The following is a 17,657-nucleotide window of genomic DNA, read 5'->3' on the forward strand; positions in this document are numbered from 1 at the left end:
ACATGTGCTAGATTCTAAGGTTTTACATATTTAAGGTTCCAGGAGAGCTAAGGGAAATGAGTTTGGAAAAGTAGCCTGGAGTATGATCACAGAGAACCTTGCAAAGCAAAATGCTGGTACTGAAAAGCAAAATCGAATTTTACAAAGGAGTCCAGTTCAACCCAAAGTTCCCCCACCTCTTCCTAGGACCTCTGCACCATCCCTTGAAGCAGCTCTGCCACAGAGAGAGCAGGAGACTGTGAAATGACAGGAGGTTCATCATTATTCCTGAATGGTGCTAACAAAATATCACCTGGAGTCCTGCTAAGGCAACTGGCATGCCAGGGACCCCTGATAAGGATAAACTTGCATTTTCTTAACTATAGACCACTCCACCCTTTCCCACCTAGTTAGTCTCCAGGACTTGGAAAGCTTTTAAACCTGCTCATTGTAAGCCACAAGGTGGAGATGTCTGGCAGGACAGAGCTGAGAGGAAGTCGTTTAGTCAGCCTAAGGTTACCATTAACACTTTGAGCCACTGCCTTGAGCTAATTTTTATGTTTGTTTTTTAAGTTTGGTTGAAATGTCACAAATGGAAAAATTAAGTAAAGCGCCCTGTTAGCCACAAGACTGGACACACCTGGCTGCAAACCCAGCAAAAGAAACTTACTTCATTAGTAGGAGAGGCAGAAAGTGAAATTTACATCTGAAATCTGCCTGCACCAGGAGAAAGAGCTGAGGCCAAAGGCGCTGTCTGTTTTTACAGCTGTGTCAAGACTTAGTTCTCTACTCTTACCAACACTCAGGAGTGAGGCAAGGACCCAAGGAAAAATGGTCTCCAACCTCTTCAGCTGCGACTCAGCTCACAAAGGTTTTTAAGAACCAGTTAATGAAATAAAACAAGACCAGATGAGGTGATATAATGAACTTTATTTCCACAGCTAATTTATATGTTTAAATCCCAAATAATGTTTTTTTAAAAAGTCAGAACATTCTAAATTACTGATGTGATTTTTGTAACCTCAAATTTAACACTCACTTTTTATACCAGCTTCAATGAAGATATATGAGTCTGCCTCATTTTTCACAATAGCTGGGCTCCTAAAAAGCTGGTAAAAAGCAAAAATTTATCAATTAAACTTTCCCACCGAATAGGACTGGAATTCTAATTTCAAAGGAGTTCCTGATTAAAATTTCTGATTCGTCATTAATTTGCAAGTGGCTCTGTTGGTTCTTGATCTTCCCCACACCAATCCACTCAAGTAAAGTCAAGAATTACATGGCATAAGAAAAATCACTACTGCATTGATCAGTCTTATAAATTCTACTTAAATGAGTTTTCTTAAAGATGCATACCTGGGATGCCAAATAACACAGATCTGCAAGTTACCACCTTCAAATCATAGGTTTCAAAGCTGACAAGAAATTTGAAAATCATGTAGCCTACCTCCATGATTTTTCTTTTTCTTTCTTTCTTTTTTTTATATATATTTTATTGATTTTTTACAGAGAGGAAGGGAGAGAGACAGAGAGTTAGAAACATCGATGAGAGAGAAACACCGATCAGCTGCCTCCTGCACATCTCCCACTGGGGATGTGCCCGCAACCCAGGCACATGCCCTTGACTGGAATCGAACCTGGGACCCCCCAGTCCACAGACCGACGCTCTATCCACTGAGCCAAACCGGTTTCGGCTTCTTTTTCTTTTTTAAATGAAAAACTGAAGCACAGAGAAGGAAAGACTTGCCAGTCAGGATCAGAACCAGGCCAGACTCGTTCCCTACTGCCTACTACTTTTCTCCAGCTACATATCCCTAATTTTCCCATTTCTTTAGGTTGTACACACACAGAAGACTGAAATCTCCTCTACATATACACACACAATCATTCACAACTTAGAAGTGATTAATATTATTTCCTTGCCTGTCTAAAGGGTGTCTGCTTATACCATGACATTGAAAAGGAGGATCAAGTCAATTATAATAGAAAAACAATAATAGTAATTCCACAGCTCTTCCAAACTCTCTTATTTTTAAATCACCATCTTTTACTTAGAGTCTTTGAAATCAAACTGGAGCATGGCATTTCCCTTCACGAAGGCGAATTTAAGAGTCTGTACTTGGGGAACATTATGTATCATCTAAAACCTTGCTATTCAAAGTGTGCTTGCCCCTCTCTACCCTGCCCTACAAGTGGCACTGGCAGCACCAAGCTTTTTAGAAATGTACACTCTCTGACCCTACTTCAAACTTACTGAAACAGAATTTGCATTCTAACAAGATCCCAGGTGAATTGCAAGTATGTTAAAGTTTGAGAAACACTGATCTAACACACTCTTTATAGGCAGCACCATATCTAGAACAATTCAGATAGTAAACATGGTTGAATAAAATGAAAGGGAAAAAAAGAAGGAAAGACTACTTCCTACAGGACTATGTGGATATACACCTGGACCAGAGATTAAGTCAAATATGATTTCTCTGGCAAATAAGTGGACTTTAAAACAGAATTCCAGAGGCTAAAGTTCAATTTATTCATCCAATCTTAACTAAGTAAAAAAACTGTGGGTAAGACAAGTCTCCTGCCATTATAAAGCATACAGTTAAATAGAAGGAACATGATACAGTAACATAGGAGATGATTCAAAATGTTGAATACTGAGATATAGATATAAATGGAGGCCCAAAAGAAAATTCATGGAGAGGGGGCAACTAAAAGATTCCTGTGGTCCAGAATCAGTAATCTAGCTCATTAAGCTACTTAGGGTAGGGATAAACTGTGGCCCACATGGCTCTAGTGGTCCAACTTCCAGCAGAGTTAGTCAACAATGATAAGAAAAACAGGCTAACTGATAGAAGAGTTATGGTGTAAGTGGCATGGCGGTCAGCCTAGGTTTTAGGGTATTACTGGTCATCATTAAATGGGGATGCTTTGAGACACTAGTACTCCTGTGTCCACTGTGTGCTGCCACAGAGATGGGGAGCAAGTACGTAAGAATATGTGGAACACTCAGCTGTATGAATACCTAAAAGGCTGCTACTGATCCTACTCTGGGCAGCTAAGACAGCAGAAAGGCATGACAGGGAGAAAAATGAAAAAGGAACCAAAGAGCACAATTACAAAGACAATTTAATACTGACTCCAAAACAGATGATGATGATGATGATGATAACAGCTAAAACTCTGATATATATTCTCATCTTCGTACAATGAACAGACATGCCAATGGTCTGTCACCCAGAGAAAGGCATATAAACATCAATGAAGTATTCTACAGGTAAACCATGTCCACTGTGCTTTCTACACTTGATCTTGGGCAAAAGGTGGAGAAGCGATCCACTGTGCTTCCTGTACATGCAGATCTTCTAGACATGAGAATTTGAAAATACCCTCAATCCAGACTCGCAGTAGGCAACCATCATTTCCATAAGTAAGTCTCAAAGACTATAATTTTACATACATATTAAGCACAGGAAATCATTAGGCAATAACATAGGAGTATGTGAAAATAATTATAATACAGAAGAGTAAAATATGGGTAAAGATGACCCACTTAACACCAGGCAGCAAGGAAAAATCTCTAAAATATATTATTTGAGCGAAAAAGAAAGTTGCATAAAGGTACACAGAGGATGATGTTATACATAATAAAATATACACACACAAAACCAATACTATGAATTTTCTATAGATAACATAGGAAAAAGTCTTAAAAGATAAATACCAAGTAGAAACAGTGATTACTTCTTGAAGGAGGTAACTGACCAGGATTGAGACTGATGATTAAAGGGATTTTAGTCTTAGTTAAAACATTTTGGCCCTGGCCAGTCTGGCTTAGTGGATAAAATATCGGCCTGCAGACTGAAGGGTCCCGGGTTCGATTCTGGTCAAGGGCACATGCCAGGGTTTCAGGCTCGATCCCCAGTAGGGGGCATGCAGGAGGCAGCTGATCAATGATTCTCTCTCATTCATTGATGTTTCTAACTCTCTCTCTTCCTCTCTGAAATCAATAAAAATATATTTTAAAAAAACATTTTGAATTTTGAAAACAATTGTAAAGTTAAAACATATCTAATATATATTACGTAAAAAGGCCAAGATGCAAAATAGTGTGTATAGTATAAGCCCACTTGTGTTATGTTAAAAGAAAACTAGAAAGATTCGCATCAATTCTTTTTTTAAATATGTGATTTTAGAGAAAGAGGAAAGGAGAACAGGGAGAGGGAGAGGGAAGGAGAAGGAGAGAGAGAGAAATATTGATGTGAGAGAGAAACATCAATCAGTTGCCTCCTATAGGCACCCTGACCATGGACCAAACCTGCAATCTGGGCATGTGCCCTGACTGGGAATCAAACCAGCGATCCCTTGGTACATGGGATAATGTTCAACCAACAGAGCCATACCAGCCAGGGCAACACATCAATTCTTAACAATGATGACTTCTGGGAAGTTGGACTGGGGAAAAGACACTTGTTTTTTACATAAATACATTTTACTGTTTGTATGACTTTTATAATACATCTATAAACTTTATCAACAGGGAGAGCTTTGCTCTATAATGAACAAAACCAAATTAATCCATTTCGTGACCCTGTCTGATGATTCTGCTTTAGACACTCCCAACCTGAGAGGTAACAAAAATGGGAAAATAACAAGGAACTACATCTACTGTAACATGGTCTAGAACAGTGATGGCGAACCTATGACACGTGTGTCAGAGGTGACACGCGAACTCATTTTTTTGGTTGATTTTTCTTTGTTAAATGGCATTTAAATATAAAAAATAAATATCAAAAATATATAAGTCTTTGTTTTACTATGGTTGCAAATATCAAAAAATTTCTGTATGTGACACGGCACCAGAGTTAAGTTAGGGTTTTTCAAAGTGCTGACACGCCGAGCTCAAAAGGTTCACCATCACTGGTCTAGACACATAAAATACACAAAATACACAAAGAGAGTATTATTTATTTAACCAACTATATTCTAATTTTTTGTTTCATTTTTCTGTTGTCATCATTCTATTATACATACATACATATATGTTATATATTCTCCTTTTTCAGCTTAATTATTAAATGTACTAATGTACATTTTCAGTAGTACCGTGCCAAAGTATTCTAGGTTGTTGGCGATCAAGCTGCTTATTTTTCAGTTCCTGAGCACAGTGCAGGTCCATTGCAGGGTCTTTTCATCCAAACTAAATTAGAGGAGGACTAGTTCAAACATTGAATCAGTGTCAAAAGTATAACATGCTTAAACTGGATGATTATTTGATTTCCTCCATTCACCAAATCCGTCTCTCCTATCACCATGATTTGGGTTTAATAATTCCACACAGAGGATGTCCTCACACTGACAAAACATGATAATGTATGCAAACATATAAAGTATGTAAGGCATGTCTGTCTCCATTGAGGCAAAAGTGACTCTAGCTAAATTACTACTTGGCATTAGTCAGCATTTCACAGAAATCTATAAGCAAAGCCATTCTATAAACACAAAATGGGCTAAAGACTTAAATGTAAGACTCGAAACCATAAAACTCCTAGAAGAAAATGTTGGCAGTAAAATCTCTGACATTTCTCTTAGCAATATTTTTGCTAACATATCTCCTCAGGCAGGAGAAATGAAAGAAAAATAAACAAATGAAATTACAACAAACTAAAAATTTTTTGCACAGCAAAGGAAACCATCAACAAAACAAAAAGATAATCCACTGAATAGGAGAAGATATTCACCAATGATACATCCAATAAAGAGTTAATATCCAAAATTTAGAAACTCATATAACTCAACACCAAAAAAACCCCCAAATAATCCAATTAAAAAAGTAGGCAGAGGACCAGAATAGATACTTCTCCAAAGAGGACATAACAGATGGCCAATAGATATATGAAAAGATGTTCAATGTCACTAATTATGTTATTCTATGAACATGTATGACTTTTATAATACATCTATAAACTTAGTTAACTTCTCAATCTACAGGGAGAGCTCTGCTCTGTAATGAAAGAAACCGTATTAACCCATACACATTAAAACTATAATGAGATAGTACCTCAAATCTGTCAGAATGGCTATCATCCATAAACCAACAAACAACAACTATTGGTGAGGATATGGAGAAAAGTGAAACCTCATGCGCTATTGGTGGGAATGCAGACTGGTGCAACCACTGTGGAAAACAGTATGGAGGTTCCTCAAAAAATTAAAAATGGAACTGATTTATGACCCAGCGATTCCACTTCTAGGTATATATATATCTGAAGAAACCCAAAACACTAATTCAAAAGAATATATGCATCCCTATGTTCATTACAGCGTTATTTACAATAGCCAAGATATGGAAGCAACAAAGTGTCCCAAAATAGACAAATGGATAGAAAAGGTGTGGTAAACATATGCAAAGGGGTATTAGGCAGAGATATAAAGAAAGAATAAAATTTTACCATTTGTGATGAGATGGCTAGACGTAGAGGGTATTATGCTAAGTGAAATAAGTCAGACAGAGAAAGGCAAATAGCATAGGATTCCATTTATGTGTGGAATCTAAATAATAAAATAAACAAAATAGAAACAGACCTATAGATACAGAGAACAGACTGATGGTTGCCAGAGGGGAAGGAGGTTGAGGGAATGGATGAAAATGGTGATGGAATTAAGAAGTACAAATTGGAAGTTACAAATTAATCATGGGGATGTAAAGTACAGCATAGGAAATACAGTCAATAATACTGTAATAACTATGTATGGTGCCAGGTGGGTACTTGAAATATCGGGAAGACCACTTTGTAAAGTGTATGATCGTCTACCACTATGTTGTACACTGGAAACTAATACAAAATAATATTGAATGTAAACCTGTAATGAAAAAGAAAATAGATAAAACTTCAACTCAATCCCTCATTGGAGTTTTTCAGGACCAGAATCTAACAGCACTCACTTACCCCCATGACTCTGCCACGCTGCTCAACATCCTCCCACATAAAATGAACTATGATACGACACATGTATTTCCCAGTCCGGCCTTCCTGCTTCATTCGGACTAGACACATCCTGGGTGGGAAGAAGAGATAAAGAGTTACTGGCTGTTTCCATTTTTCACATCACACATTTCCCTTGAAGGTCAGTTCATCTGAGTGATTTCAGTAGAGCACAGAATAAAAAAAACTGGGCCCTAACCGGTTTGGCTCAGTGGATAGAGCATCGGCCTGCGGACTCAAGGGTCCCAGGTTCGATTCCGGTCAAGGGCATGTACCTTGGTTACAGGCACATCCCCGATGGGGAGTGTGCAGGAGGCAGCTGATCAATGTTTCTCTCTCATCGATGTTTCTAACTCTCTATCCCTCTCCCTTCCTCTCTGTAAAAAAAAATAAAATATATTTTTAAAAAAACTGGAAGTGATTTTAAAAAAACTTTTACTGAGGTATAATATAGATACCATAAAGTACAAAATCTTAAGTGTACAACTTAATGAATTTTTACATGTTATATACACCCACATAAGCACCATCCAGATCAAGATACAGATTACTGCCCGATCGACATGGCTCAATGGTTGAGCGTTGACCTATGAACCAGATCACGGTTCGATTCCCCGTCAGGGCACATGCCCAGGTTGCAGGCTCAATCCCCAGTATGGGGCATGCAGGAGGCAGCCGATCAATAATTCTCTCTCATCATTGATGCTCCTCTCTTCTCCCTTTCTCTCTGAAATAACTAAAAATATATATTTAAAAAAAGATATAGATTATTTAGAGCAACTCAGAAGGAACCCTCACAAATGGAAGGAACCGTTCTTAATTGTAAAAGATAAGTCTGAATCCTTCATTACTGATGAAAACTGGAGTCCTACAGAAGGCAAGTAATTTGCCCAGCCACAGAGTAGTCTGTAAAGGTAGGTAAAGTACTGTGCTGTCCAATATGGAAGCCACTAGCTACATGTGGCTATTTAGACACAGAACCTACACAGAACCTACAGAGAACCTAGAGACTGAACATGGCAAAAGATCCTGGACAGAAACTGGCAACAGAACCTAGAGACAGAACCTAGCGAGAGAACCTGACTGGAGAACCTAGAGACAGAACCTGGCTACAGAACCTGGATAGAACATGGCAAGAGAACCTGACTAGAACCTGGTGACAGAAACTGGCTGGAGAACCTAGAGACAGAACCTGGCTACAGAACCTGGATAGAACATGGCAAGAGAACCTGACTAGAACCTGGTGACTGAACCTGGCTGGAGAACCTGGACAAAACCTGGCTGGAGAACCTAGCAAGAGAACATGGACACAGAACCTGGCTGGAGATCCTAACCAGAACTTGGCTAGAGATCCTGGCTAGGCCGCTGATCAACTGAATGCTGTCTCCGTGTCATTCCTTATTCGCCAACTCCGTCCACACCTTTGGGGACCCCTGGACCTGCTTGGGTTGGACCCCAGCATTCCTGTATGTTGTGAATGCTATCTTCTCAGACCGTTGCATAGCTTGTTGCTCTTTTCTTTCATATTTCTGCTCAGTTGTTACCTCTTCAGAAAGGCTTTTCCCTGAGTACTTTTTTATTTCTTTGTTTTTACTTATTTTCCAAGACTTATTGAGGTATAATTGACAAATAAAAATTATATGTATTTAATGTGTACAAAAAAAAATAAATAAAAAATAAATAAATAAATACAACATTATATCTCATGATATATAAGAATATAAACAGGACCTAGCCAGTTTGGCTCAGTGGATACAGAGTTGGCTTGCAGACTGAAGGGCACGGACCTCGGTTGCAGGCTTGATTCTTCTGTACAGGAGGCAACCAATCAATGTGTCTCTCCCACATTGATGTTTCTCTCCCCCCCCCCCACTCTCTCTTTCTCTCCTTCTCCCCCTCCTCCTCCTTCTCCCTTCCACTCTCTCTAAAAAATTAATAGAGCCCCAACTGGTTTGGCTCAGTGGATAGAGCATCAGCCTGCGGACTCAAGGGTCCCAGGTTTGATTCCAGTCAAGGGCAAGTACCTTGGTTGCAGACACATTCCCAGTAGGGAGTACGCAGGAGGCAGCTGATCGATGTTTCTCTCTCATTGATGTTTCTAACTCTCTATCCTTCTCCCTTCCTCTCTGTAAAATATCAATAAAATATATATTTTTAAAAATCAATGAAAAAATATCCTCAGGTGAGGATTAACAAAACAAAGAATATAAACAGGGTTATCAACTTTCCAAGCTAGTTCCTCATCTCATTCTCATGACCATACTTATACTTATTTCTACAATCTCCCATTAGTTACTAAGCAGTTACAATAGGACAACTTCCCTAAAAGATAATTCCCGCTATAAATATGGAATATTCAGTTTAAACTGACAAATCTACCTCCATAAACAATTAGTCCTGCCCAATAAAATCTACTAGCAATAGCACGGTACAATGGAATGATCCCATCCTGCCTGCCTCAACATTTCCTTTAGTAACTAAGATGGAGAAAAGCAAACATACTTATCAATTTGCAGAGGACAAGAAGCTGGGTAGGAAGACAAATATGCTTGATGACCCAACCATGAACCAAAAATACTTCAACAAGCTGTTTCAAGGAGCTGAATCTAATGGAATGAATTTGAACAAGAATAAATCTAAGGTTCTGTAACTCGGCCTAAAAGAACAACTGTAGCCCTGGCCAGTGTTTCTCAGTGGTGAGAGCACTGGCCCACACACCAAAGGGTTGCAGATATGATTCCTGGTCAAGGGCACATGTCTGGGCTGCAGGTTCAATCCCTGGCCCCAGTGGGGGCGCCTGCGGGAGGCTATTAATCAGTGTCTCTCTCACATCGATGTTTCTCTTTTTCTTTCTCTCTCTCTCTCTCCCCCCATCCTTTCCCACTCTCTCTAAAAATCAATGGAAAAAATATCGTCAGGTGAGGATTAACAAAAACAAAAGTCTTACAGGCTTAAGTAAATAGTATATGTTTTAAGGGAATCAAGAGGAAGAGGAAGTTGCTCCCCAAATTATTGTGATTTTAGATACAGTAATGGAAATACAGTATCTTCAATGTGTAAAGTAAGATTGCCTATTCAGCACAGATCAGATTCTAATAGGAATACTGTCAATAGTTTGAACATTATATATATACTAGAGGCCCGGTGCACAAAAATTTGTGCACTCGGGGGGGAGGGGGGATCCCTCAGCCCGGCCTGTGCCCTCTCGCAGTCTGGGACCCCTCGGGAGATAACGACCTGCTGGCTTAGGCCTGCTCCCAGGTGGCAGCGGGCAGGCCTAATCCCTAGGTGCAGCCCCAGGTCGGGCTCAGGGCAGGGCTGACTGGGGAGTTGGGGCGCCACCCCTGTCATGCACAGAGCAGGGCAGATCGGGAGGTTGCGATGCCACCCTCAGTCACGCTCAGGGTAGGGCCGATTGGGGGGTTGGGGCACCGCCCCCTGTCACACTCAAGGCAGGGTCGATGGGCAGGTTGCGGCGCCACCCCGTCACGCACAGAGCAGGGTCAATCAGGGGGTTGGGGCACTGCCCCCTGTCACTTGCAGAGCAGGGCCCATCAGGGGGGTTCGGGCTCCATACCATGTCAGGCACAGAGCAGGATCAATCAGGGGGTTGGGGAGCTCCCCCGTCACGCACAGAGCAGGGCCCATCAGGGGGGTGGGGCGCCGCACCCTGTCACACACAGAGCAGGGCCGATCAGGGGGTTGGGGAGCTCCCCCTTATCAGGCATAGAGCAGGGCTGATCAGGGGGTTGGGGCGCCTTCCCCTGTCATGAACAGAGCAGGGAGGATAGAGAGGTTGTGGCCCCGCCCCCTGTCACACACAGAGCCGCAGGGCGATCAGAGGGTTTGGGCGCTGCCCCCTGTCACGCTGATCCCAGTGCCAGGAGGCCTCGCGTCTCCGCTGATCCGGGTGCTGGGAGGCATATTACCCTTTTACTACATAGGATAGAGGCCTGGTGCACGGGTGGGGGCCGGATGGTTGGCCCTGAAGGGTGTCCTGGATCAGGGTGGGGGTCCCCACTGGGGTGCCTGGCCAGCCTGGATGAGGGGATGATGGCTGTTTGCAGCTGCTCACACACCCTTCAGGGTGGGGGTCCCCACTGGGGTGCCTGGCCAGTCTGGGTGAGGGGCTGAGCGCTGTTTTCAGGCTGGCGGGTGAATGAAGCTCCCAACTGCTCCTGTTTTTCTTTTCTTTTTTATTCTGTGCCAGCTTTAGCTCTGAGGCTTGGCTCCAGCTCTTAGGCCTCCGCTGCTGAAAGCAGGTTTCTGGCCTTTGTTTACCTTCTGTATTTGAAACAATGTTGCGATCCTGCTGGCTGAAGCCCGGGCCGACTAAAGCAGGTTTTTGGGGTTTTGTTTAGCTTCTCTATTTGTAACATAGTTGCTTAGAGTTGCAGCTCAGAGGCCGCAGCGGCAGGCAGGGAACGTTGGAGTCCTCCATCACTGAAGCAAGCAAGCCTCATGTTCGCTTTAAGCTGCCTAGCTGCCGGCCGCCATCTTGGCTGGCAGTTAATTTGCATATCGCCCTGATTAGCCAATGGGAAGGGTAGCGGATGTACACTAATTACCATGTTTCTCTTTTATTAGATAGGATATATATCTATCCATTATATATATATAATGATTTCAGAGAGGAAGGGAGAGGGAGAGAGAGATAGAAACATCAATGATGAGAGAGAATCATTGATCGGCTGCATCCTGCATGCTCCCTACTGGGGATCAAGCCTGCAACCCAGGCATGTGCCCCTGACCGGAATCAAACCTGGGACCCTTCAGTCCACAGGCCGACACTCTATCCACTGAGCCAAACCAGCTAGGGCTGAACATTATATTTTTAAGAGACAAAAGGAAGAGATGAAAGATCAGAAGATATTTAACCTGGAAAAAAACCAGGAGAGTTGCCTTAATATTGTAGAACAGTAATTAGACTGCCCAAGAGTTAGAATCAGAACCAATGGGAGGGCCACAGAAAGAGAAAGAATTACTCAGCATTGAATATTGAAAGTAGAACTTTCTAACAGGGGAGTTTCTGAAAATTCAAATAATGGAATGAATAACCTCAAAAAATAGAGAACTGCTGATTTTTGAAGGGTGAATACATATTTTGTGGGAACTCAGCCACGTGACTACCTGGTCTTTAATGTCTCTTCCAACCTTGGGAATTGCTGATGCTATGATTCTAAAGTTGCACCTCTGAACCCAACTTGTAACTAAGAAATAACACTTTGTGACAATAAAAACAGGTCATGGAAAAAGATTTGGCCACTTTATATGATATAGGGCATATTCCAAGGCAGAAACAAACTGGGGAAAATTCAGTCCTTTTCATAAGATTTTTTCTTAAAGCTAATCAAATCACTCATGTCAGCCTCTCACCTGAAAAGAGCTGTGTGTTTTGATGCTTGAGTGTCGTCAGAGGCCAATTCATCAACAGCAATAGTGAGGTAATGGAATTCTTCGTTTATTTGAAAATTCTGTAGTTTGTTAATACACCTGCCCTCTGAGGTTTAAAAGGCACGGATTTTCTCAGACCATAAACTTACTAACTATATTAACATGGGGTGAAACGTTTTTTTTGTTTCAGAGTTGTTTGTTCTATAGCCATTACAGATAACAGGTAGGCTCAAATGGTCATCTGGGTAAGAAATATCAAGCAAATTGAAGACACTTTCAAGATTGCCCTCGGACAATTCACTCAATGAACATAAATTGAGTTCCTACTGTGTGAGGGAATATATATGGGGATTATCAGAGTGATGGTTAAAAAAAAAGCCCATCTTCCAGAGACCAGTTAGTTTCCCCGAGGAGACAAAATCCACCATATATACAAAGAGTCCTAAAAGAGAATGTTGTAAGTATCCCAAAAAAAGTACAAAGCGCAATTGAGTTTGAGAGGATTACTTTTGGCTGAGTGGGATCAGAGAAAGCTTCATGGGATTTGGAAAGATGAGCTGAAGTTGGATAGATAGAGACAAAAATAAATAAAGAGAATTTCCAGCAGATGGAACATTATGAGCAGAGCAATGGAAGAGCTCAACACATGTAAAGAAACAATGCTTTTGTGGTAGGGCAGGTATAGGAAACAGAAAAATGTGCCAGAGAGGTCATAAAAGGCTTTGAAATGCCATGCTAAAAAAGTCTGGACTTTACTCAGTAGACAATGGAGAGCCAGGAAGGAGTATAATAACATTAGCACCTTGGCACTGATAGCAGATGAGTCTCTGAGAAGTTAACCCTTTCTCCCCAGCCTCAACCCTGTAATCAAACATTAATATCACCAGGGCTGGAAAAATGACAAATTTATGCTTACTTGAACAGAACTATGGTATTCAGAATAGTCTGATCCAGAAATATAAGAGCTACACAACCAGCAAAATTTGTTATAACCTGTATCTATTTTTGCTGATACTAACAGTTTAGAAAACACAGTATGGATTCAAACTGCTAAATAAAAGGAGGGCAAATTCAAATTATTCTGTAAACATTGTACCTGATTAGTTCAATAGACACTTAATTGATGTAAAACACTTTCAAATATAAAGCTCTATGGCAAATTTCATCACACGTAACTAAAGTTATAAAATCAAAACAAAGAATCAGTCTTCTCATCAACAGGAAGTCTAATGAAGATTCCCATCAGTTCAAACGGGGAAAATAAGATACTAATAATCCACAGGGCTGTCCATTCACCAGCACCATATTCAGCTAATTAAAAGCTAAACTAATTTCCCCCCTGAGTTTGTGAATCAAATTCTCTAGGTAGTTAAGGACAGAATGTAGTCCTGTTGTGAAGAACTTCTGTGTTTTCCTCTTCAAGGAAAAAGCACAGCACAAGGCAGGGCCCACAAATTAGACAGTCAGATGCCTGGAATGTCCAGACCAAGCAGCCAAAGGCCAATTCTTAGGTTACCTGACCTTATAGCTTACACATTCAGTCTATTCCTTTCTTTCTTTACTAACTGCTTTGAATAAGTAATACTTGCACATGGTAACAGAAACTAAGTCTCCTTCCTGCCCACATCCCGCAGCCACCCTCCCTGTTCCTCTCCCTAAACCAGTGATGGCGAACCTATGACACGCGTGTCAGAGGTGACACGCAAACTCATTTTTTTGGTTGATCTTTCTTTGTTAAATAGCATTTAAGTATATGAAATAAATACCAAAAATATAAATGTTTGTTTTAATATGGTTGCAAATATCAAAAAATTTCTATATGTGACACGGCACCAGAGTTAAGTTAGGGTTTTTCAAAATGCTGACACGCCAAGCTCAAAACATTCGCCATCGCTGCCCTAAGGCAACCATAGTAAGTAATTTCTTAGGAATCCTTCCACATATAACCCACCAACGTACATGAACATGTATTCTTTTTATATAAATGGTAGCCTCTTTTTTCCTCATTTCTCATAGTGATAGCCATTCTACACACACTGTTCTTATGTTGAGAAAATACTTAATCTGCTACAAAAAGATGAAGGTGAAGAAATCGCAACTCTAACTCTGTTTCAACCACAAATACCACAGTCACCCCAGTGAAACTATTTTTTAGATCCCAAAGATAATAGATTTCCACTAACTGACATAGCAATTGTTAGGATAACATCTGATCTAGACTGAATTCAACTTATCTGGCAATTTTTCCTATTCTAAAAATGACTAAGAAATCGGAAGAAAAAAATCCTTAATAGCAAAAATAAATATAATTAACAGCTAACACAACTATGCACCAGGCACTGTGCTGTGATAGAGAAGCATTATTTCACTGAATCCTTATAACAACTCTACTAGACTGGTATTCTTCTTGTCTCCATCTTACAGATGAGGAAACTGAGTCTTAGAGAAGTAACTTGCCCAGAGTTATAAGCCTAGTAAGTATCAAAGGAGATCTAAATCCTGGTCATCTGGTCCCAGAGTCTTATTGTTTTTCTGCCTTCTTTAATAACTAGAAGAAACCCTCCAGATTCCATTTCCTCTATTTTTTCATTTAATCCTCACAAGGGCAGTGATTTAAGTTTTAAAACTAGCATCACATTAGAAATAGCATATCGGAAGGGGAAAAAAGACTGGCTAACTTGAGACAAGCATAATTACAACAACAAAAAGTAACTCCTGGCAGCCTAACAGGAAAAAAAGAAACTAAAAATTTATTTAAAACAGACTCAAAAAATACTACAACTCAGGTTGTACTATTAATACAGGGAAGGTAAACCTACCCAGTGCAATTCAAAGAAGACAGCCTGCCAAAAATCAGTAAAAGTACCAGGACCTCCTGGATCATCCAGAAGATGTTAAAGTATGTTAGAAAGTGAAAAGAAAATGAGTGAAACAAACTCAAAATGGTAAACAAAAACAAAAAAGGATGTGATGATCACTCCTGGTATCCACTGCAAAACAAAACTTGTCACAGGCTCTAACTAAACAACAATAATGTTTGAGTCATTAAGTAAACTACTCTACAACAAGTGATAATACTAGGTTTAAAGAAAAGAACAGAAAAGCTCTACTCCAATACACATCATGGATACATTTCTCATAATAAATGCTTAATTAAATGTTGACATGTCAAATTACATTTTGCTCCTGATTCAATTTCATAATTTCAGAGCTGTTCTGGAAGGAAGAGGTAAGGAGGGAGGGAAAACTTTCATGTTAAAATATAACAAAAATTGCCCTTAAGAATGCTAAATAAACTTTAAAAGAGACAATCATCTAATCAGTTTTGCTGTGAACCTAAAACTGCTCTAAACATATAGTCTATTTATAAAAATATTTTTAAAAAGAGACCATCTAGATTAGGACAACAAAAATATTTTTTTAAATATATTTGATTGATTTCAGAGAGAAAGGGAGAGGGAAAGAGAGATAGAAACACCAATGATGAGAGAGAGAATCATTGATCAGCTGCCTCCTGCATGCCTCACACTGGGGACTGAGCCTACAACCCGGGCATGTGCCCTGACCAAGAATTGAACCATGACCTCCTAGTTCATAGGTTGATGCTCAACCACTGAGTCATGCCGGCTGGGCAGGACAACAAAAATATTTTAAAATGAAAACTGATTACCTAGAAGAAGTATATTAAAATAATAAAAGACTGAATGTTTAAAAAACAGAAAGAGCCTGGCTGGTGTGGCGTGGTGGTTCAGTATTGACCTATGAATCATGAGGTCAGCATTCAATTCCCAGTTAGGACACATGCCTGGGTTGTGGGCTCGATCCCCAGTATAGGGCATGCAGGAGGCAGCTGATCAATGATTTTCTCTCATGATGGATGTTTCTATCCCTCCCTCCCTCGCTCTGAAATAAACAAAAACATATTTAAAAAACAAAACAAAATAGAAAGACAATCTGATAATTTAAAAAAATTCTTGCATTAATTAACTTAGTCATTCACTTATCAAGTATTTACTAAGCACCTGAGTATAGATTTAATCTGTGCATGAACTATTATTCTCTGTCTAGGAACAATTCCAGTTGCCCATCCAAGTTTGATAATGTTCTTAAACCTAAAATTTATTATTGAGGTTTCAAGCTTCACAGTACTATCCCTATCTCTCAGTGATTCCAGTGGCTCATAGATAATACTGATCTCTTTTACATATAAGGAAAGCAAATAATCCAGCTAGCAAAGAAAAAAAGAAGTGTTCAAGCCCTAATCTAATCTCTCCCTAATATCTCTAAAAGGCAAGCACAGAGATGAGAAAAGAAAAGGTTAGTCTTAACTGACCAGGAAAATCAAAATATAAAGGGCTAAGATATAAATCTGTCTTGTGGCAAATAACTTATTAAGTCCTCTAATATGAGATTTGTCACTGCAAGATGCTTTTGCATTCACTATGTCTTTCAATCTACCTAACCACCTGTCTAGACAAAACTTATGCTCTGAGGAGGTTAAGTAACAAGGTTGCACAGTGGTGAAGAGAGCAGTTGGAATGAAGTCTTAGCTTCCCTGGCCCCTCTCTCCCCCAAAACCACAGTATCTCCCAGCAGTGTCAGCATTGGCTGTTTCCCCCATTCTGTGACAGCACAGGTCCAAGAGCCCCTTTCTGTTGGATCAAACAAGGAGGAAGACAACATTGCCTGCAGAGTTCAAAGAAATGAGACCTTCCCAGCCATGCTTTCCTCCTCTCTGCCTAAATCTGGGAGAAAAGAATTCTTGTTATTCCTGAGGCTGACCTCCTGCCATGTCCTGGCAGCTCAGAGCATCCTGTCTCGCTTGCTCTGCTTGGGCCTCTGACAATGCCAGTTGTGTTTTGGCCTTGTTTCTCCCTCATGGTAGTTTATACGCTGCTCAGAGCAGATTTGATTTGAATTAAATAAAGACTAGTGGGCACTCAGGCAGGTTTGTCACTCTGGCTGTTACGAAGGAATCCCAAAGGGAACTTTCGTGTAGTTTGTTTCCTGTACTCTGCCACCACCTAAGGCCAAGAAAGCAGAGCCTACATGGCCACACTCAAGTCTCAGCAATGTGCTAATGAATGAGTTTATTTATTTGTGAACTGGCACGCTGACTCTTTCCCAGGGCTGTGTACATGGCTATCTCCACCTGGTTTCCTAAACTCCCTCTGCACGAAGCCTAACCTTTATGTGGGGAACATAGAGGCCAGAGGGACAGTCGGTGGGCAAACAGACAAGTGGGGTGAGGCACTTCCTGAAGTCATCTCACCTGACAGTGAGCCTCCTCCAAGAGCT

General features: G+C 40.4%; 1 protein-coding gene across 4 annotated transcripts in view; it reads right to left on the minus strand.

Moving 5' to 3' along the window:
- Nucleotides 1–17,657, minus strand: part of UQCC1 (ubiquinol-cytochrome c reductase complex assembly factor 1) — a 111,166-nt gene that overhangs the window by 35,119 nt on the left and 58,390 nt on the right. For all 4 annotated transcript variants that reach the window (XM_081097031.1, XM_081097032.1, XM_081097034.1 and 1 more), the window contains exon 7: nt 6,930–7,038. In XM_081097031.1, the coding sequence (XP_080953157.1) occupies nt 6,930–7,038 (109 nt within the window). The remainder of the gene's footprint in view (nt 1–6,929; nt 7,039–17,657) is intronic.

The sequence above is a fragment of the Myotis nattereri genome (genome assembly GCF_964212035.1).
Source record: "Myotis nattereri genome assembly, chromosome: 8".
NCBI lineage: Eukaryota > Metazoa > Chordata > Mammalia > Chiroptera > Vespertilionidae > Myotis > Myotis nattereri.